The 22,236-nt window shown below is 35.3% G+C and overlaps 2 protein-coding genes across 3 annotated transcripts; both read right to left on the bottom strand.

Annotated features, from left to right (window-relative positions):
• Positions 1–2,522: 2,522 nt before the first annotated feature.
• LOC105162068 (kirola-like) lies at positions 2,523–5,215 on the bottom strand. The gene is made up of 2 exons (XM_088880798.1): positions 4,977–5,215; positions 2,523–3,066 (listed from the first exon to the last, which is right to left on the bottom strand). Exons 1-2 carry the CDS (start codon positions 5,164–5,166, stop codon positions 2,801–2,803), a joined length of 456 nt encoding a protein of 151 aa, XP_088736924.1. The 5' UTR covers positions 5,167–5,215; the 3' UTR covers positions 2,523–2,800.
• A 10,980-nt stretch (positions 5,216–16,195) lies between these two features.
• Positions 16,196–20,480, bottom strand: LOC105162069 (kirola). Of its 2 annotated transcripts, none has more exons than XM_011079986.3 (2): positions 20,226–20,480; positions 16,196–16,683 (listed from the first exon to the last, which is right to left on the bottom strand). In XM_011079986.3, exons 1-2 carry the CDS (start codon positions 20,413–20,415, stop codon positions 16,418–16,420), a joined length of 456 nt encoding a protein of 151 aa, XP_011078288.2. In that variant the 5' UTR covers positions 20,416–20,480; the 3' UTR covers positions 16,196–16,417. The 2 variants fall into 2 exon arrangements, with proteins under 2 accessions (XP_011078288.2, XP_011078289.2); XM_011079987.3 differs by lacking the exon at positions 16,196–16,683 and adding an exon at positions 18,364–18,917.
• Positions 20,481–22,236: the final 1,756 nt, after the last annotated feature.

The following is a 22,236-nucleotide window of genomic DNA, read 5'->3' as shown; positions in this document are numbered from 1 at the left end:
AAAAAAGAAATAACTATAAAAAGATAATGGGGTGTGGTTTAAAAAAGTATGTAAAAATATATATTAAGATAATAAATTAATATAAATATTTTGATTTACTATAAAAATTGACAAATAAAGATAATTGATACGTGCGAAAATAGCACATGTGCAATGGGTATGGATTATCATACAAAGTTTGGACCAAAGTGTATACGGCTCTGGGGAGAGGACCTGCAAAAAGAACATTAGCACTCCAACCCCCAAGTTAGTATTAGATTTAAGATAGAATAAAGTCAAATAGTAAATAGATTTGATTGAAAATAGAGGTATGGTGAATAAAATTGATGCAAAATGCAAGAACATGTGATAATATTTTTGTAAAGTGCTTAAAAGATAACTTAGAGAGTGAAGAAGTTGTCCTCCGCATGGAAGGACCAAACTTGTATTTATAGGGGGAGAGCCCCAATCTACAGGGGGTCTATCCTGTTTTCAAGAATCTCGCGGAAGTTGGTTGGGATGGTTGGATGAGGGATGAATCATCCTTATTCATGGCTGGATATGTCTTAATAGATGCCTTCTTCAACTTGGGAGACCACATATCTGCGAGGAGTCCCTCCTTGCTAACGTAGGACTCCTTGAGCTAACGTGATACGAGGTGACTGTAGACACTTAGGCCGACTAGATGCCACGATGGTGCGTGAGCTGCCATGTATGTATGTCTTTTGGGTTGAACGTCTTGTTGGACTTTAATCATGATCTAAGCCATAGGGTGTCTTGGTCTCCTCCCTTCTTCATGGGCTTCTAGGGGTTGTCTACTTAGATTGTGGGCTAAGCTATCCCAAACAATCATGTCATTCAGTGCTGGGCCACCTCAGCCACACACATCAATTATAAATAATGTAAAAGAACTAAAAGAATTATATAAAAAATTTAGCCACTAAAAGGTAGTTATGGAAAATCATGATAAATGGAGAAGTTAAAAAATTATTAATTAATCATACCAAAATTAAGTGAGACATTAAAAAAGCGCTCTCACTTTATATATTGTATAAATTAGATATTGATCGAATCGATATATTGATCAAATTGTATTTCATTTATTAAAATATTAATATAATTCTACCATTTTTATTTTTTTAAAAAAATATTTTTTGGCCACATTGTCTTTGGAGACGATATAAGGTGCACTACCATCGTCCCACTCTATGGCCACTTTGTTTAACTCTACTCGTCTATGGATAAGAAAGAAAGATAAGAGCCCTCTTCTTTGTCTTCCCTCATGATATCACAACATGTCTATGGATAAAAGCATTTTTTTTTTTTTTTTTTTGGGTAAATTGCAATCTATCAATCGGTATTAAAAAACATAGGCAAATAACGCCCTCATAAAAAATAAAATAATAATTTATCCTTCTGTATTTTTCAAAATTTAACAACTTACCCCCTACATTTAAAAAATGAAGCAATTTACCTGCTTAGGTAGGGAGGTAAATTGCTTTAATTTTCAAAACATAGGGGGATAAATTACTATTTATTTTTTATAGAAAAATAATTTGCTCATTTTCAATATCACAAGAGGAGAAATTACTATTCACCCATTTTTTTTATAGCTCGATTGGGTGTTGCTATTGGGATTAGTTGTTTGTGGACTGGGCCTATCAATTTAGGAGCCATAAAATCTTGGGCTAGGGTCCATGAGACCTCAGATTCTTCTTGGGCCATATCAGTGACTATAGTTTTAATTTAATGAAAGCAATTTACTTGATTGAATTTTACTGTTTTTTCTAACTTACAGTTTTAATTTATTACTTGGTTGGATTCTTGACGTAAGAATGATGTTAGTTTTGGGATTTGAATATAATTTTTAGTTTTATATTTAATTATGAAATTGTGTGTTCAGACGTTATAATCATTTTTTTTAAAATTAATTATTTCAAAATTAATTTTCTCATAATCAATTATACTACTGTGGGCTAAATTTAGACCTAAAAGACAATTAGACGCATCTTGAATATTTAACTTATCTTTATTTTTCTTAACATTATAAGTATAAGATATAAAATCAAATATTTTAAAAATACTAAAAAGCAATATCTTTATTTTTTTCTCTCTCTATCAAAACAAAACAAAAAAATCACATTAAGAAATACAATTAAACAAGATATTATGTAGAATCTTAAGTTAAAAATGAAAAAAAAATTAAATAAACACCTCGATATCACATGCATTAACAAGCGGTATAGTTGGGAAACCGTTCCTCGAGGCCTAAAGTTGGCGACGGGTTGCTAAACCCTAGGAGAACTCTCGTGCAAAAGGTAAAACTACTTATTAAGGGAGGACTCTCGTACTAAAAAAAAAAAAATTCAACAACAATTTAAGGTTTTAAGTCTTTTGTCACTATTTTTTTTTAGTGACATAGTTTCAAATTATTGTGACTTAATATTTTTAATGACAAATTTTTAAATTGTCACTTATATTATATTTTTTTGTAGTGACTAAAAATTATTTAATTTTGAATATCGTAACAATAGAATCGGACAAATAACAAAACCTTTGAACAATATAATCAACTAAAGAGTGGTTTAAATTCACATTACAAATATCACACCTAAATAAAATAGAGGAATAGGTACTGTCAGATCACTCAAATCACAATGACGAACAAGTACATATTCCTTATTTCTAGCACCAGCAGACCTATATGCATGCTGATATTATTCCATTTCCTCTTTTTCTTTATTTCATTTTAATAGGCGGAACAATAGAAATATATATATTAGCGAATTTGAAAACCCATCATATGCGCAACAATCATCCCTTATCCGAAGATATGAGCCTCAACGTCTTTAGTGAACTCGATGGTCCAATTTAAGATGGAAAGCGGATGTGGATTATCGGGATTGATCAGCTCGTAGTCTATGGTCCAAGTGATAAAGTCGACTCCACCTTTGGTCTCGACGTGGACAGTTAAGACCATATTCTTGTACAACTCTAGGAGATCGCCTTCAAGCATCTTAAATTTGATTTGCTTTTTGGTTTCGTCGATGTCATGAAGTAATTGTTTTGCAGTTTGCGCTTTCCCATCTATATATATGCATATATAATCAATGGAAAAATGCAAGAGTACATATATGTAGTACCAAAACTAACACCATGTACTTCTTGAAAGTTGAATAGTGTTTGACTGAGTTTATAAATTTTTTAAAACATCATAAAATATTACAGAGTGTACGGTAAATGGTTTTTTTAAATTTTTTTTTATAAGATTGGAAAATAAAATGGAAGGTGTTTGTAAAGCCTTTTTTTGAGAAAAAGTAAGGTGTTTTTTTGAATTTATTTTTAAATTTTGAATAATTTTTAAATAAATTAATAAATTGTCATTATTAATAATATCTTAATAAACTTTTTCAGCTTGTTTCATCTTACAAAAATGTATGAAACTATTAGCCAAACGGCCTCTAATTAAGGTTGTTTTTTTTATATAAAATATAGATATACTATGGGGGTTTTGATACCGTTTTAATATCTATACTATAGCGGTTGTAATTTTAAAATTACCCTTCAACCTATAAGATAATTAACTTATTTAATTTTTTAAATTTTACATTAACTTAACTATTCAATTAATATATTTTATGTATTTTATTTTTATTTATAATATATTTCAAAGTGTACAAATTATTTATTACGTATACACTTAGAAACAATTTGAAAAGAATAAATTATAATTATAAATTATAATAAGTATGGAGAAGTAAGGTGAGACAGAAATGTGGAATAGTGGGTAGTTAAGAAAAAAAATATAATTGTGAAATTATTAAAAAATATTGAAATTACTAATCTGATCAAATTTTTCTAAAGAGAAGAAACGAAATGAAGGATAAATTTGATTATTCAAAAATTGGTACAACAAAAAATTTTCTTTTATAATAGTATAGATATATAATTAATATTACACATATATTTATAATTAAATTTAATATAAGAATATATGAAAAAATATACCATTTAAATCTATACTGTTAACTTGAATTAAGTAAAATCTAAAATATTTATTTGTTAGTCAAATTTGGACCTTAGATTAAAATAAAATCGAATAGTTTTTTGATATACGATTTAAAATTTAAAAAAAATGATAAAAAACAGTAGAAACATACGAAATTGTGTAAGGGCGTGTTTTTCTTCATTTTAAAAAAGACCAGGAGTAAATTATTTCTTTTTTTTATGGGGTAAATTGCTCATTTATAACATAGGTGGATAAATTGTATTTTACCCATAATTATTAACTACAATTATACCATGACCATTGAAGACTGTTTACACAAAGAAGGCCAAATTATTGATTCTAACTAAAAATTTTAAATTTTTTTTTTGGTAATAATTAAAAATCATGACAAAGAGCTTTGGCAATAACTAAAACCCTTTAAAATATGGAATAACTGTATGGAATAACTAAAGATTTTACTTTATTATTTTTTTAAATCATGTTCAATGGCATAACACATTCATATTTCCTCCTGATAACTCCTTGTCAGTCTAGTTTAAAATTTTACGTCATTTCATTCTCCAAAATCTTAAATTTCAATTTCTCGATAAAACTTCCAAGTTTAAAGTAAAAATGACTATAAATGTTTTGAGTTCAATGCAATTTACCTCTATATAATATTGTAAATTAGCAAATTACTCTCTATGAAAAAATAATAGCAATTTATCCCCTTATATTTTTTAAAATAAAACAATTTACCATCCTGTCTAAGGAGGTAAATGGAAAACGCAGTATGGTAAATTGCTGTATTTTAAAAAAATATAGAGAGGTAAATTATTATTTTTTTTATAAGAGAGTAATTTGCTTATTTGTAATCTTACAAGGGCATTGATTACATTTTTCCATAAACTTTTACGTCATTTCTTTCTTAAAAAGCTTAAACCACAAGCAATTCAATAACAATCAATTTCCCACTCCATGCCAGAGTTTAAAAAAGCTATAAGCTTACCAAGAGTGTAGTTCCACTGAATGACTGATCCATCAGTCCCATAGCTGCCCTGATGCAGATTACAAGCCTGGATTTTTCCAGGGGTGACATTGGCCAAGTGTTGAGGCTTCTTAGCTAAGAGCTGATGAAACACGTCGCCCCCAGCCTTGAACGCTACCTGGGCAATAAGCTTACAGGGAAATTCAGCCATCGATTTCTGATATATATGTTAATATTCTTATTTGAAACTCAAAAGCAGATAGTTGATGAGATGAACCTGTGTGCACTAGTTTATATAGTTGAGCCACACAGCAAGTTGCAATATCTTCCTTCATTAATTTTAGTCTTGCTGTCGAGTTTACTAAATGATCGTGATTGAAAAAATTGCATTTGTCGTCCCACCGGATAAGGAGTCTATTTTTTGTCCTTGCTTTATAAATATGAAAAAAAATGGTCCCAAAATTGAATTTTTCCGACACATTTTGATAGAGTGGAAGGAATAGAAATTGAAAAGTAATGGAACACGTCTCCCGAGAAACTTGAATTTTAAGTAAAAATATTTTATTACTATATAAATCTCTTACCAGAGTTACAAACTATTTAAAATAAAGAGTCTTAATCTAGGTAAAATAGAACTGAAACGGGCTAAATTTTGAGCCCGAAATCGGCCAGGAAATATCCTAATGACCATATCAATAATTTGCTGAAAATTGAACTTTTGGTCCCCTATGTTATAGTCTTTCACAATTTAGTCACGTTGGTTATTGTTTTCTCACATTGTATCTCATAAGTTGAAAATTTTCTTATCATTAGTCCTCAAGTACATTTTTATCCAATCATATGATGCTTGAAATGATCGCGATGATAGGTGGCCCCTCCCAATAATAGAGATGAGAGGTTGGGTTCTCCTCCCAAAGACAACCGAAACGATATATAAATTACGTTGTAACTCTTTTTGAATCAAAAGCCGATGGCTGTTTGAAACTCTACCGTCAAACTACAAAATTAAGACATGCTAGATCTTTACCTTCCTGTCTATCCAAATGCTCTCAAAATATATTTGCCTCTTATTCTACATTACTTTTAGTCCTACACCTCAAATTTTATAAAAAAGAATAGATGGGACAATCATGTATCTTGCACATGGACGTTATTTTTTTTTATGAAAATTGGCACTTGAGACTAAATATGTCACAAATTCAATTTTCGAACCAAAAGTGTAGATCCCCATATTATGTGGGATGAAGAATATTGGGGTTATTAGTATCTATTTTTCTACAATATCATGTTATTTTTTATCATATCATACCAATATAAAGATCTTATTATGTCAAACACCATTATATCTTACAAGATGTGAAAATTTTTATAAACTATGATACAGTTAACCAAAACTTTAAATGGGTTTTATTATTTATGGTCAAAATATTTACCGTAGATTTTAGTTGTTATTAATATTTTGAATTTGTTTGCAAAAACAATGGATACTAACAGTCGTGCGTCAATGATTAATTAGCATTTACCGTAATTTTTATTTTTAAATATGATAATTAATTATAAAAAAATCGTAATGAGAATTATGCAGTTCAAAAACATCAACGTTATTATTATTTTTTTTCTGAAATAAAATTTGATATGATGGTGGCTGAGACAACTTAAATTTGAACACAAGGTCTATTAATATTATTATTGTTTGAATAAATTGCAACGGATTTCCCTAAATTTTGACATAATTACCAATATTCAATCGTTATTTGAAAAATTATAAATACCACATAAAATTAAAAATACATTAGCAGATACTCCTCCCTTATGATCACAACTTATTGCAGGAGATATTTATCAGAGTATTTATAATTTCAGATGAGTATTTTTAATTTTTTAAAAAATAAAAAATATTTTTAATTAAAACAAAGTTCAGAAAAACACATTATAATTACCTTTTATTATTTGTAACAATATCGAACGTTATGGGATTTACATACTAGTTATGTACCTACCTCACAAAATTTTGGACGAGAGTTGAAAATATATAAATTAAATAATTTTCGACTTTTCTTTTACAGTATAGAGAGGTTGAGAGTTAGTAGTTTATATTAACGATTAATAAAGAGGATAGTAATGACAAGCAAATTTCCATCATGATTTATGATAATTTCAAGAAAATCTACATGCATTTATGGTTATTTATAACTGGGCCAAATTAACATTATGGAGGTGTAATTGCTTGTAATTTACTTTACAAAATTTTTGACCGGATTGGAAAACATATAAATTAAATAATTTTTTACTTTTCTTTTAGAGTAGAGGTTGAGGGTTAATTAATTAGTAGTTTATATTGTAATAAGAATCCTATTTAGGTAAAAATCGATAAAATCCCTATGTAATCCTATATACAAGAAAACAGGATTTCAGAAAGCCTTTAAATCAATTTCTAAAGACAATTAGAACGGAACTTTGCATCAGTAAATCTGTAGCTAAATGTCCAATAATTGATTCTGTAGTTGTTTTCCGTCTCTGACAACAGGGTGTTTCCGTCTCTAAATCCGATACCTCCTCCCTACTCTCTCCATTTGCACAACAACGACCAAGAGAATTTTCATCTTTTCTCCATTAATGTGCAACCAAAAGTCCGCCATCATTTAGAAATTCAAGAATTGTGCCATAGTTGTAAGGAGTACCACCTTGCCTGCCTTGTGAAAGAATTTTCAACTATATCCATGAAACTTGCTTCATACACAATCTTGTAGCAATGTGAACATCGTCTTTTCTGACGGACCAAGAATAGAGGGTAATCCTAGGAATTTCGCATGTTGGCTAGAACATCAAATATTTCCTCAAGTATGTCATGTGTTGTGTTTCAGCTTAGTAAGACAGCGGTTAATCATTTGCCTGGATGCTGCATCATATAGGTTTCGAGGATACCTAAAATTTGATGGCTGCTTGGATCATGGCCTAGCAATAGATGAATGTATTATCGGAAAACAATAGATGAGTTATTTGAGAGGCCCTTTGAAAATTTGCAACTCTATTTATCGGCTTTGTCGCTTCACATTGTTTAGAAGGGTACAAAGGACTCGTGTACACAAGAAGAAGAGAAAGGATGATAAAGGATCTCCTTGACAAGGCCTCCACTTGGAGATTAAAAAGAAAAAGCCAAAATTGCATCCATTTAAGATGAAGGAATATTGATGTGGTTGAGGTTTTTTTGCTAAGGAATAAATCGCGATTTTACCACGACGGACTTTTACACCAGGTGAAATATTGTTTCCGCAAAAATGTGTAATAATCAAGAAGGAGGGGTCTTGTCAATGAATAGTAACTTGGCATTAAAAAATTAGTATTTTGGTATTTATAGTGGTATTGGCAATTATACGGTGTGCTAGGTTGTATTTGCTTATGATGTGTCTCTTACCTGTCCAATTACTATTTTACCCTTACCATTTTATATGTATTTTTTTATTAATGTATATCATACAGCCCCCCATTCTCGGACGGAATACGCACCTGCTGGGTGAATATTTTGTGCGAGAGTAAACACCAAAGAAGGCTAAGTACAAGTAATAAATGGGAGTGGGTGGGTGGTTGAGGGCTATTAATTGTCTCCCTTCACATACTTACTCTTTTTTCCTGCATTTTCCTTCATTTCATTTGCCTCCCTATCTCCAAACCTCTCCACATGGCTAGCAAAGGTAACTTCCTTAGTTAAATTTTATCTTTTCATTTGGTGCACTTGCTTGTTTGTTGCTTCTTCGATTGAGATGTGGAGTGGAGAGGGTGAATGCCAGAGTAGTCGACGGGTGACGACACGCCCGGAGGAAGGGAGGGCAAGGCGAAGGTGGGGGGAGGGGCACGCCCCGCCGCTTGGTCGAGGCGCGGCCTCGCGGAGGGGGGGCGAGTTCCCGCCTCCAGCTCGAGGCCGTGCCTCGGGCTGGGAGGAGGGTCAAGGCCGTGCCTCGAGCTGGGAGGAGGGGACCCCCCTCCTAGCTCGAGGCTGCGCCCCGAGCTGGGAGGAGGGGCCTCCCCTCCAGCCCGAGGCCGTGCCTCGGGCTGGGGGGAGGCGACCCCCCTCCCAGCTCGAGGCCGCGCCTCGAGCTGGGGAGGCGAGGCCTCCCCTCCAGCCCGAGGCCGCGCCTCGGGCTGGGAGGAGGGAATCCCCCTCCCAGCTCGAGGCCGTGCCTCGAGCTGGGAGGAGGCGACCCCCCTCCCAGCCCGAGGCCGCGCCGTTCGATGCTATGTCATCACATTGTTCGCTACGCCTAAACTTCATCGAGTTCAACTCAAAATCAGACAGATCCTCTAAATCCTCACCTGAGTCAAAAGAAGGACACTTAGGCAAGCTCATAATCGCAGCAATATGTTCAGGAGAGTAGCCTTCTAAATATGGAGGAAGATCATCCCAAACTTTTTTAGCAGGAGTGACAAAATCCGAAAATCCTCCTCTACCAAGGCCAACCTGAAGAGAGAAAGGTGATTTTTCGGTTTCGGATGGCTACCATCGAACTTGCTAGTTTAGCAAGTTGGTCAGCTACGGCGTTTTCCGTCCTCGCCACCTGAATAACAGAGGCTTCTTCAAACTTTTCAAGTAAATTTTTTGCTTTCTATGAATACTTAGCCATCTTTTCATCACGGGTCTCGAACAAGCCTTGAATTTGGTTGACCACCAACTGTGAGTCGCTATAAATGACAATCTTCCTTGCTCCTGCGGCTAAAGCCAACTCACCTCCTGCTAAGAGCGCCTCGTATTCCGCTTCATTGTTAGATGAGGGATATTCCAGTTTTATCGCATACTCAAACTTATCCCCTTCGGGACTCTCCAACACTATTCCAGCCCCGCTCCCCGTCAATGTTGATGATCTATCGACATGTAGACTCCAAGAAGGCGTAGAGATACCTGCCTCATCATATGCCAACTCTACAATGAAGTCAGCTAGCGTCTGTGCCTTAATGGCCGGTCTTGGCTGGAATTCGACACCAAACTCACTTAGCTCAACAGCCCACTTGACCATTCATCCGGAGACCTCTGGACTTGCAAACACTTGCTTTAGGGGGTGATTTGTCAGTACCACTACTTGGTGCGACTGAAAATACGGCCTCAGTTTTCTGGCTGCTGTGATCAAAGAGAGGGCTAGTTTTTCGATTTGGGAGTACCTGGATTCGGCCCCTTGCAGCATCCTGCTGACATAGTACACGGGGTGGTGCTCTCTGTTTTCCTATCGTACCAAGACCGAGCTAACTGCCCCACTAAAAATACCGCCCATCATCAGAAAAGTCAGACACTTCTGCCACGCGGCGGACGGTCCATAAAGCGTGGAAACTCTCTAATGTTATTGGAAGCCCCAATTCTAATAGACGACGTCGCCAACCCTCAAAACATATAAACGAATTCGGCGTAAGTTGGCTAACACAAATACCGAAACTTCGGATCACCTTGACAAGTAAAGGGTGGGGAGGAATAGAAAATCCGTTATCAAAATAAGATGTATAAATGGTGAAACAACCAGATGGAGGATCCCTGATCCTTCTACCCCGAGAAGGAAGAATGAACTTATGTGCAGAGGGTACCCTATAAGTCACGCGAACGCCGGTGAACTGCTCTCTAGTCAAAACGCTGTCGCAACTACCAATATCTACCGTGCGACACCGCGGAATACGATAACTGGGAGCGCTCGAACGCCCATCTCTATCAACTCCCAACGCCACAACCACACTCGGCCCTGCAGACAACTCGATAACTTCGGCCTCCTCACTTTCGCTCTCAACCTCCTCCCCCTCACTCTCGGTCTCCTCATCTTCGCTGATGACCTCATCGTCAGTCTCACATCGCTCGGAACCAGCCGCGCCGTCCGATGCTATGTCATCACATTGTTCGCTACGCCTAAACTCCGTCGAGTTCAACTCAAAATCAGACAGATCCTCTAAATCCTCACCTGAGTCAAAAGAAGGACACTTAGGCAAGCTCATAATCGCAGCAATATGTTCAGGAGAGTAGCCTTCTAAATATGGAGGAAGATCATCCCAAACTTTTTCAGCAGGAGTGACAAAATCCGAAAATCCTCCTCTACCAAGGCCAACCTGAAGAGAGAAAGGTGATTTTTCGGTTTCGGATGGCTGCCATCGAACTTGCTAGTTTAGCAAGTTGGTCAGCTACGGCGTTTTCCGTCCTCGCCACCTGAATAACAGAGGCTTCTTCAAACTTTTCAAGTAAATTTTTTGCTTTCTATGAATACTTAGCCATCTTTTCATCACGGGTCTCGAACAAGCCTTGAATTTGGTTGACCACCAACTGTGAGTCGCTATAAATGACAATCTTCCTTGCTCCTGCGGCTAAAGCCAACTCACCTCCTGCTAAGAGCGCCTCGTATTCCGCTTCATTGTTAGATGAGGGATATTCCAGTTTTATCGCATACTCAAACTTATCCCCTTCGGGACTCTCCAACACTATTCCAGCCCCGCTCCCCGTCAATGTTGATGATCCATCGACATGTAGACTCCAAGAAGGCGTAGAGATACCTGCCTCATCATATGCCAACTCTACAATGAAGTCAGCTAGCGTCTGTGCCTTAATGGCCGGTCTTGGCTGGAATTCGACACCAAACTCACTTAGCTCAACAGCCCACTTGACCATTCATCCGGAGACCTCTGGACTTGCAAGCACTTGCTTTAGGGGGTGATTTGTCAGTACCACTACTTGGTGCGACTGAAAATACGGCCTCAGTTTTCTGGCTGCTGTGATCAAAGAGAGGGCTAGTTTTTCGATTTGGGAGTACCTGGATTCGGCCCCTTGCAGCATCCTGCTGACATAGTACACGGGGTGGTGCTCTCTGTTTTCCTATCGTACCAAGACCGAGCTAACTGCCCCACTAAAAATACCGCCCATCATCAGAAGAGTCAGACACTTCTGCCACGCGGCGGACGGTCCATAAAGCGTGGAAACTCTCTAATGTTATTGGAAGCCCCAATTCTAATAGACGACGTCGCCAACCCTCAAAACATATAAACGAATTCGGCGTAAGTTGGCTAACACAAATACCGAAACTTCGGATCACCTTAACAAGTAAAGGGTGGGGAGGAATAGAAAATCCGTTATCAAAATAAGATGTATAAACGGTGAAACAACCAGATGGAGGATCCCTGATCCTTCTACCCCGAGAAGGAAGAATGAACTTATGTGCAGAGGGTACCCTATAAGTCACGCGAAGGCCGGTGAGCTGCTCTCTAGTCAAAACGCTGTCGCAACTACCAATATCTACCGTGCGACACCGCGGAATACGATAACTGGGAGCGCTCGAACGCCCATCTCTATCAACTCCCAACGCCACAACCACACTCGGCCCTGCAGACAACTCGGTAACTTCGGCCTCCTCACTTTCGCTCTCAACCTCCTCCCCCTCACTCTCGGTCTCCTCATCTTCGCTGATGACCTCATCGTCAGTCTCACATCGCTCGGAACCAGCCGCGCCGTCCGATGCTATGTCATCACATTGTTCGCTACGCCTAAACTCCGTCGAGTTCAACTCAAAATCAGACAGATCCTCTAAATCCTCACCTGAGTCAAAAGAAGGACACTTAGGCAAGCTCATAATCGCAGCAATATGTTCAGGAGAGTAGCCTTCTAAATATGGAGGAAGATCATCCCAAACTTTTTCAGCAGGAGTGACAAAATCCGAAAATCCTCCTCTACCAAGGCCAACCGAAACACCCAGGGAGGAGCCCTCATCACACCAGCTCGTGGCTCATCGGGTCGGAGGGGGAACAACCCCCCCCCCCAACCCGAAGCCCGACCCCGAGCCGGAGGGGACGCCCCCAGCCCCCAGCTCGAGGCGCGGCCTCGGGCTGGGAGGGGGGTCGCCTCCCCCCAGCTCGAGGCACGGCCTCGGGCTGGAGGGGAGGCCCCGCCTCCCCAGCTCAGGGCGCGGCCTCGAGCTGAGAGGGGGGTCCCCTCCTCCCCAGCTCGGGGCGCGGCCTCGAGCTGAGTGGGGGGTCCCTTCCTCCCAGCCCGAGACACTGCCTCGGGCTGGAGGGGAGGCCCCGCCTCTCCAGCTCGAGGCGCGGCCTCGAGCTGAGAGGAGGGTCCCCTCCTCCCAGCTCAAGGCACGGCCTCGAGCTGGGAGGGGGGTCTCCTCCTCCCAGCCCGAGGCACGGCCTCGAGCTGGAGGCGGGAACTCGCCCCCCCTCCGCGAGGCCGCGCCTCGACCAAGCGGCGGGGCGTGCCCCTCCCCCCACCTTCGCCTTGCCCTCCCTTCCTTCGGGCGTGTCGTCACCCGTCGACTACTCTCGCATTCACCCTCTCTACTCCACATCTCAATCGAAGAAGCAACAAACAAGCAAGTGCACCAAATGAAAAGATAAGCAAAAATTTAACTAAGGAAGTTACCTTTGCTTGCCATGTGGAGAGGTTTGGAGATAGGGAGGCAAATGAAATGAAGGAAAATGCAAGAAAAAAGAGTAAGTATGTGAAGGGAGACAATTAATAGCCCTCAACCACCCACCCACTCCCATTTATTACTTGTACTTAGCCTTCTTTGGTGTTTACTCTCGCACAAAATATTCACCCAGCAGGTGCGTATTCCGTCCGAGAGTGGGGGGCTGTATGATATACATTAATAAAAAAATACATATAAAATGGTAAGGGTAAAATAGTAATTGGACAGGTAAGAGACACATCATAAGCAAATACAAGCTAGCACACCGTATAGTTGCCAATACCACTATAAATACCAAAATACTAATTTTTTAATGCCAAGTTACTATTCATTGACAAGACCCCTCCTTCTTGATTATTACACATTTTTGCGGAAACAATATTTCACCTGGTGTAAAAGTCCGTCGTGGTAAAATCACGATTTATTCCTTAGCAAAAAAACCTCAACCACATCAAATATGTAACTGTAGATACACTCAACATATCTAACTTAATTTTAACCACTCATGAAAACCAAACGTTTGCAAAGAATTTTTTCTAGGAAAGGACACTCCACTTTGTCATACACCTTAATAAGTTTACCAACATATATCCACTATTCTCTATTGTTTGGGTTCAACTTCAGGGTCGAATGCAACTCGAGAATCAGAGGACTTGAAGGTTCATACCTCGGATTTTCCAAGTATGATTTTGGCTTCCACTCGATTAGTGAGAAATAATTACCTATTGTGGAGTAGATAAGTGAGGAGTAGCACTGACTGCAAAGATGAAACTATCGTTTATTAATGGAACGTATCCGAAACCTACTGAAAATTCTGAGGAGTGTAAACAGTGGATTAGAACCGATAGTACGGTTATGTCTTGGATTCAGAACTCAATCTCCAAATATATTGCAAAGGTTTTTTTCTTATGCAAAATCAGCAAGAAGTTTGTGGCTACAGTTAGAATCAAGGTTGATCAAGCTAATGGACAAATGATTTACAATTGACAAAGAGAGATAGCTTCGATTTCTTAAGGAAATATGAATGTTATGTCTTATTTCACAAAATTACAATGCTATGGGATGAGTTAGAATGTGTAGATTCCACTCCAGATTGTTTATGCTCTTCTCAGCAATCTGTAGCAGCGAAACCTGCGTCTACGCAATTAATGCATTTCTTAATGGGATTAAATGATTCCTTTGATGGGTGATGGATCTACTTCCTTCAATGGACAAGGCGTATTCATTGGTTTTCAGAATTGAAAGCCAAAGATAGGGTAGTGCTACCTTAAAAGTGATTAATAATAATGTTGCTATGATGGTGAAGGTTACTGAGTTTTAGAGAGAGACTAGAAACAAGGCATTTCAGCAAAGGAAACAATATGCTGGGAAATGAAATCTATACTGTGTTCGTTGTGCAAAAACAGGTCACTCTAAAGAAACTTGTTTTGAATTGCATGGCTATCCAGATTGGTTCAAGGATATGACTGAAAAAAAGGAAGAAATCTGGAAATGATGCACGAGCTCTGACTGTAGTGTCTTTTACTACTTCAATACCACAACAAGAGGTAACGAATACTCAATCCATTTCTATTATGATGAGTGTGTTGTTGCAGATAATGAAAGGGAAGACACAAGCAGAGCAGGCGCATGCACATTTTGCCAAGATGGGTGAGTTTGCAGGTACATATTTGAACTCTGCATCTGAAATTTTGGGTCCAAACTCCTGAATAGTGGACAGTGGGGCTACGGCTCATCTGTGTTCAAACACGAATCTATTCCACAATTTCAGACTATACAATGTTGATTCTTCAATATTTCTTCCTAATGGAACGAAGAAACACGTCACACACAGTGGTTTTGTTATTCTATCATCAAGAATTACACTCACTCCGGTTTTATATGTTCCCAGTCTCCAATGCAATTTGCTTTCTGTGAACAGATTGAGTGCGTCATCCCAACTTTTATTTGTGTTTTCACATGATCATTGTACCCTGTAGGACCAGAGGACTAGAAGAATTCTAGCTGTGGGGAAGTTACTTGGGAAGCTATATGTGTTGGATGATTCCTCTTTTAGTTCATAAACAATAAAGCCAATATTCTATGAACATGTTGCTTATATACTTGAATAAGTGATGCTGGTTTGTGGCACAAGAGGTTGGGACATACACGATTTCCTGTTTTGAAACATGCAAATGTAATCACTGACAACAGATATGAGTTGAGTGTTTGTAGTGTGTGTCCTTTAACTAAACAGCTGAGGCTGCCGTTTTTTTCCAGTGAAACAAATTCAAGTAATATTTTGGATTTGATACATGTGGACATTTGGGGTCCTTACAATCAGTTTTCTATCACAGCTTGTACTTATATGTTAACTGTGGTAGACGATTATAGTAGAGCTACATGGACGTTTCTCATGAAACATAAGTCCCAAACTGTGCCTTTCTTGGAAAATTTCTAACAGATGGTACTCACACAATTTGATAAGAAGATTAAGACAGAATTGATAACGGGCTGGAACTTTGGAGTGATAAATGTCAATGCTTCTTCCAGAAACATGGAATATTGCATCATAAAATGTGTGTTTATTCTCCTCAACAAAATGGAGTGGTTGTGAGGAAACACAATCATCTCTTACAAATAGCACGAGCTTTGATATTTCAATCTCGCCTTCCTTCTCATTTTTGGACAGATGCTATACGCATACATAGTCAACAGACTCCCTACATTAGTATTATGCTGGAAGAGTACTTATGAAGTATTATTTCATAAACCAGTTGATTACACTTTGAACATTAAACATCACATAGGGATAAAATGCATTTAACCCCTAAATAAAATAGGAGAATAGGTATTATCATATCACTCAAATCACAATGACGAACAAGTACATATTCCTTATTTCTAGCACCCATAAAACCTACATGCATGCTGTTTTATTCTGTTTCCTCTCTTTCACTATTTCATTTCAATACATAGACGAACACAAATACATACATACACATATATATATATATTGGTGAATTTGAAACCCCATCATATATGCAACAATCATCCTTATCCGAAGATATGAGCCTCGATATCTTTAATCAATTCGATCAAGAAGTTTAAGAGTGAGAGTGGGTGTGGATTATCGGGATTGATTTGCTCGTAGTCCATGGTCCAAGTGATGAAGTCGACTCCACCTTTGGTCTCAACGTGGGCAGTTATCACCATATTCTTGTACAATTCTACTGGATCGCCTTCAAGCATCTTAAATTTGATTTGCTTTTTGGTTTCGTCAATGTCATGAAGTATTTGTTTTGCAGTTTGCGCTTTTCCATCTACATATATATAGTCAATGAGAAAAATGCAAGCATATACGTAGTGCGAAAACTAATATTGATAAATAGTAAATGGAGAAGTTATGAAAAACTTGTATAAAAAAAATAACCACTCAAAGGTACTTATGAAAAACCATGATAAATGGAAAAGTTAAGAAATAATTAATTAATCATACTGAAATTAAGTGAGACATTAAAAAAGTACTCTCACTGTATATATAGTATAAATATAGATATTGATCGAATCAATATATTGATGTATTGTATTTTATTTATTAAAATATTAATATAATCCTACCATTTTTATTTTTTTAAAAAAATAATTTTTGGCCACATTGTCTTTGGAGACAATAAAGGTGCACTACCATCACCCCACTCTATGGCCACTTTGTTTAACTCTACACGTCTATGGATAAGAAAGAAAGATAAGAGCCCTCTTCTTTTTTTTTTTTTTTTTTTTTGGGTAAATTGTAGTCTATCAATTTGTGTTAGAAAAAATAGGCAAATAACACCCTCATAAAAAATAAAATAATAATTTATTCCTCTGTATTTTTTAAAATTTAGCAACTTACCCTCCTATATTTTAAAAAATGAAGCAATTTACCTGCTTAAGTAGGGAGGTAAATTGCTTTAATTTTCAAAACACAGGGAGGTAAACTATTATTTATTTTATAGGAGAATAATTTGCTCATATTCAATATCACATGAGGGAAAATTACTATTCACCCATTTTCTTTTTATAGCTCGGTTGGGTGTTGCTGTTGGGATTAGTTGTTTGTGGACTGGGCCTATCAATTTAGGAGCCATAAAATCATGGGCTAGGGTCCATGAGACCTCAATTCTTCTTGGGCCATATCCGTGACTATAGTTTTGCTTTCATGAAAGCAATTTACTTGTTTGAATTTTACTGTTTTTTCTAACTTACAGTTTTAATTTATTACTTGGTTGGATTCTTGACGTAAGAATGATGTTAGTTTTGGGATTTGAATATAATTTTTAGTTTTATATTTAATTATGAAATTGTGTGTTCAGACGTTATAATTATTTTTTTTAAAAATTAATTATTTCAAAATTAATTTTCTCATAATCAATTATACCACTGTGGGCTAAATTTGGACCTAAAAGACAATTAGACGCATCATGAATATTTAACTTATCTTTATTTTTCTTAACATTATAAGTATAAGATACAAAATCAAATATTTTAAAAATACTAAAAAGCAATATCTTTATTTATTTTTTTTCTGTCTCTATCAAAACAAAAAAAAAATCACATTAAGAAATACAACTAAACAAGATATTATGTAGAATCTTAAGTTAAAAATGAAAAAAAAAAAAAACTAAATAAACACCTCGATATCACATGCATTAAAACCGTTCCTGGAGGCCCAAAGTTGGCGACGAGTAGCTAAACCCTAGGATAACTCTCGTGCAAAAGGTAAAGCTACTTATTAAAAGGAAGGACTCTCGTACTAAAAAAAAAAAATATTCCAGAACAATTTAAGGTTTTAAGTCTTTTGTCACTATTTTTTCTTTTAGTGACAAAGTTTCAAATTATTGTGGCTTAATATTTTTAATGACAAATTTTTAAATTGTCACTTATATCATATTTTTTTTTAGTGACTGAAAATCATTTAATTTTTAATATCGTAACAATAGAATGGGAGAAATAACAAAACCTTTGAACAATATAATCAACTAAAGAGTGGTTTAAATTCACATTACAAATATCATACCTAAATAAAATAGAGGAATAGGTACTGTCAGATCACTCAAATCACATTGACAAACAAGTACATATTCCTTATTTCTAGCACCAGCAGACCTATATTCTAGCACCAGCAGACCTATATGCATGCTGATATTATTCCATTTCCTCTTTTTCTTTATTTCATTTTAATAGGCGGAACAATAGAAATATATATATTAGAGAATTTGAAACCCCATCATATGCGCAACAATCATCCCTTATCCTAAGATATGAGCCTCGATCTCTTTAGTGAACTCGATGGTCCAATTTAAGGTGGAAAGGGGGTGTGGATTATCGGGATTGATCAGCTCGTAGTCTATGGTCCAAGTGATGAAGTCGACTCCACCTTTGGTCTCGACGTGGACAGTGAAGACCATGTTCTTGTACAACTCTAGGAGATCGCCTTCAAGCATCTTAAATTTGATTTGCTTTTTGGTTTCGTCGATATCATGAAGTAATTGTTTTGCAATTAAAGCTTTCCCATCTATATATATATATCGTCAATAGAAAAATGCGAGAGTACATATATGTAGTACGAAAACTAACACCCATGTACTTCTCGAAAGTTGGATGGTGTTTGGCTTAGTTTATAAACCTTTTAAAACACTATAAAATATTACAGAATGTATGATAATTTTTATTTAAAAAAAAATTATAAGATTAGAAAATAAAATGGAAGGAATTTGTAAAGTCTTTTTTTGAAAAAAAGTAAGGTGTTCTTTTTGAATTTATTTTTAAATAAATTATTATATTGTCATTATTAATAATATCTTAATAAACTCTTTCAGCTTGTTTCTTCTTACAAAAATGTATGAAACTATTAGCCAAACGGCCTCTAATTAAGGTTGTGTTTTTTTATATAAAATATAGATATACTATAGCGGTTTTGATACCGTTTTAATTCTATACTACGGTGGTTGTAATTTTAAAATTGCTCTTCAATATATAAAATAATTAACTTATTCAATTTTTCAAGTTTTATATTAATTTAACTGTCCAATTAATATATTTTACTTTAATTTATAATATATTTCAAAGTATACAAAATTATTTATTACGTATACAGGTAGAAACAATTTGAAAAGAATAAATTATAATAAATATGGAGAAGTAAGGTGAGATAGAAATGTGGAATAGTGGGTAGTTAAGAAAAAAAATATAATTGTGAAATTATTAAAAAATATTGAAATTACTAATCTGGATCAAATTTTTCTAAAGAGAAGAAATGAAATGAAGGATAAATTTGGTTATTAAAAAATTGCTACAACAAAAGATTTTCTTTTATAATAGTACATATATATAATTAATATTAGACACATATATTTATAATTAAATTTAATATAAGAATATATGATAAAAATATGCAATTTAAATCTATACTGTTAACTTGAATTAAGTAAAATCTAAACTATTTATCTGTTAGTCAAATTTGGACCTTAGATTAACATAAAATCGATAGTTTTTTGATATACGATTTAAAATTTAAAAAAAATGATAAAAAACAATTGAAACACACAAAATTTTTAAAATGAAACAATTTACCGCCCTGTCTAAGGAGGTAAATGGAAAACACAGTGTGGTAAATTGCTGTATTTTAAAAAATATAGAGAGGTAAATTATTATTTTTTTTTATAAGAGAGTAATTTGCTTATTTGTAATCTCACAAGCGGATTGATTACATTTTTCCATAAACTTTTAAGTCATTTCTTTCTTAAAAAGCTTAAACCACAAGCAATTCAATAACAATCAATTTCCCACTCCATGTCAAAGTTTAAAAAAGCTATAAGCTTACCAAGAGTGTAGTTCCACTGAATGACTGATCCATTAGTCCCATAGTTGCCCTGATGCAGATTACAAGCCTGGATTTTTCCAGGGGTGACATTGGCCAAGTGTTGAGGCTTCTTAGCTAAGAGCTGATGAAACACGTCGCCCCCAGCCTTGAACGCTACCTGGGCAATAAGCTTACAGGGAAATTCAGCCATCGATTTCTGATATATATGTTAATATTCTTATTTGAAACTCAAAAGCAGATAGTTGATGAGATGAACCTGTGTGCACTAGTTTATATAGTTGAGCCTCACAGCAAGTTTCAATATCTTCCTTCATTAATTTTAGTCTTGCTGTCCAGTTTACTAAATGATCGTGATTGAAAAAATTGCAGTTTGGGTCCATAGGATAAGGATACTATATTTTTGGTCCTTGCTCTATGCATGTCTAAATATGGTCCCATAATTGAATTTTTCCGACACATTCTGATAGAGTGGAAGCAATAGAAATTGAAAAATAAAGGAACAGGCCGTCTCTGAGAACTTGAATTTTAAGTAAATGAATTTTATTACTGCATGACTCTCTTAACAGAGTTAGCAACTATTTAAAATGAAGAGTTTTAATCGAGGCAAAACAGAACTGGAAGGGACTAAACTGGTTTAAAAGCCCATAAAATCGGCTGAAGAATATCCTGACACCCGATCAATAATTTGAAAAAAAATTATATTTTTAATCCCATATATTATATCTTTTTTAAATTTAGTCCCATTTGTGATGGGTTACTCATTACATCCCATAAGTTGAAAATTTTCTTAACATTAGTCTTTATTTACAATTTTCATCTAATAATTAATGAAAAATGTACGGAAAATGCTAACGAATCTGTTAGTCATTGGGCGAAAATTGCATTTCAAGACTAAAATTGAGAAATTTTTTAACTTATGATGTAATATGAGAAAATCGTAACAAATGAGATTAAATTGAAAAAAGCCCTAACACATGAGACCAAAAAAAGCATTTTTTCTAATAATCTAGAGAAAATATCAGGCCCAAACAATAATTATATAGAAAATCAGAAAATTAACTAAAAAGTCGAGTGGAAAATAAAAGAACATAAAGAAATTATGCCCATAAGATGGTCGAAAATGATCGCGTGAAAGGTAGCCCCTCCCAATAATAGTAACGAGGGGTTGGATTCTCCTCTTAAAAACAACCAAAACAATATGTAGATTATGCCGTAGCTTTTTTCGAATAAAAAGTCATGACTGTTTGAAATTCCACCATCAGATTACAAAGTTAAAATATGTTAGATCTTTGACTTTCATCTATCCAAATGCTTCCAATATATGTTTGCCTCTTTGTCTATATCAAATGTTGCCAAAAAAAAATAGACAGAACAATCACGTATCTTGCACGTGGACATTATTTTTTGATTAAAATTGGCTCTTAAGATTAAATATGTCAAAAATTCAATTTTCGAACCAAAAGTATAACCCCCGTATTATGTGGGATGAAAAATATTGGGATAATCACTATCTATTTTTCTATCATATCATATTATTTTTGGTGATCCTACCAATATAAAGATTTTATTATACCAAACATCATAACATACTACAAGATGTGAAAAATCTTATAAATTTTAATATTTTATTTTATCTAAACATTTTAAACGCTTTTTTTTTTTAAAAATAAAATCCAACATTCTTATAATATAATACTCTTAAAATATCTAATAAGATGTTTTAAATAAATGTAGCCAAATACCATTTTAATTTAATCCAATTTGATGCAGTATACATCACTACGGTTTAAAAAACAATAATAATTCAATTAACCAGTATTTTAAATGGGTTATACTACCTAAGATCAAAATATTTACCGTAGTTTGTAGTTACTAATTTTTTGACTTTGTTTGTAAAAAGTGGTTGCTAGTTATTTTGCAATAATAATTGATGTCTTTGGCATAATTTTTTATTTTTAAATATGATAATAAATTATTTCAGAAAAATTATATTAATTCAATCGATATATAA

This window comes from Sesamum indicum, linkage group LG5 (assembly GCF_026168435.1).
Source record: "Sesamum indicum cultivar Baizhima isolate 11 linkage group LG5, ASM2616843v1, whole genome shotgun sequence".
NCBI lineage: Eukaryota > Viridiplantae > Streptophyta > Magnoliopsida > Lamiales > Pedaliaceae > Sesamum > Sesamum indicum.
Note: the sequence above shows the minus strand (reverse complement) of the source record. Positions and strands in the feature narration are given on the sequence as shown.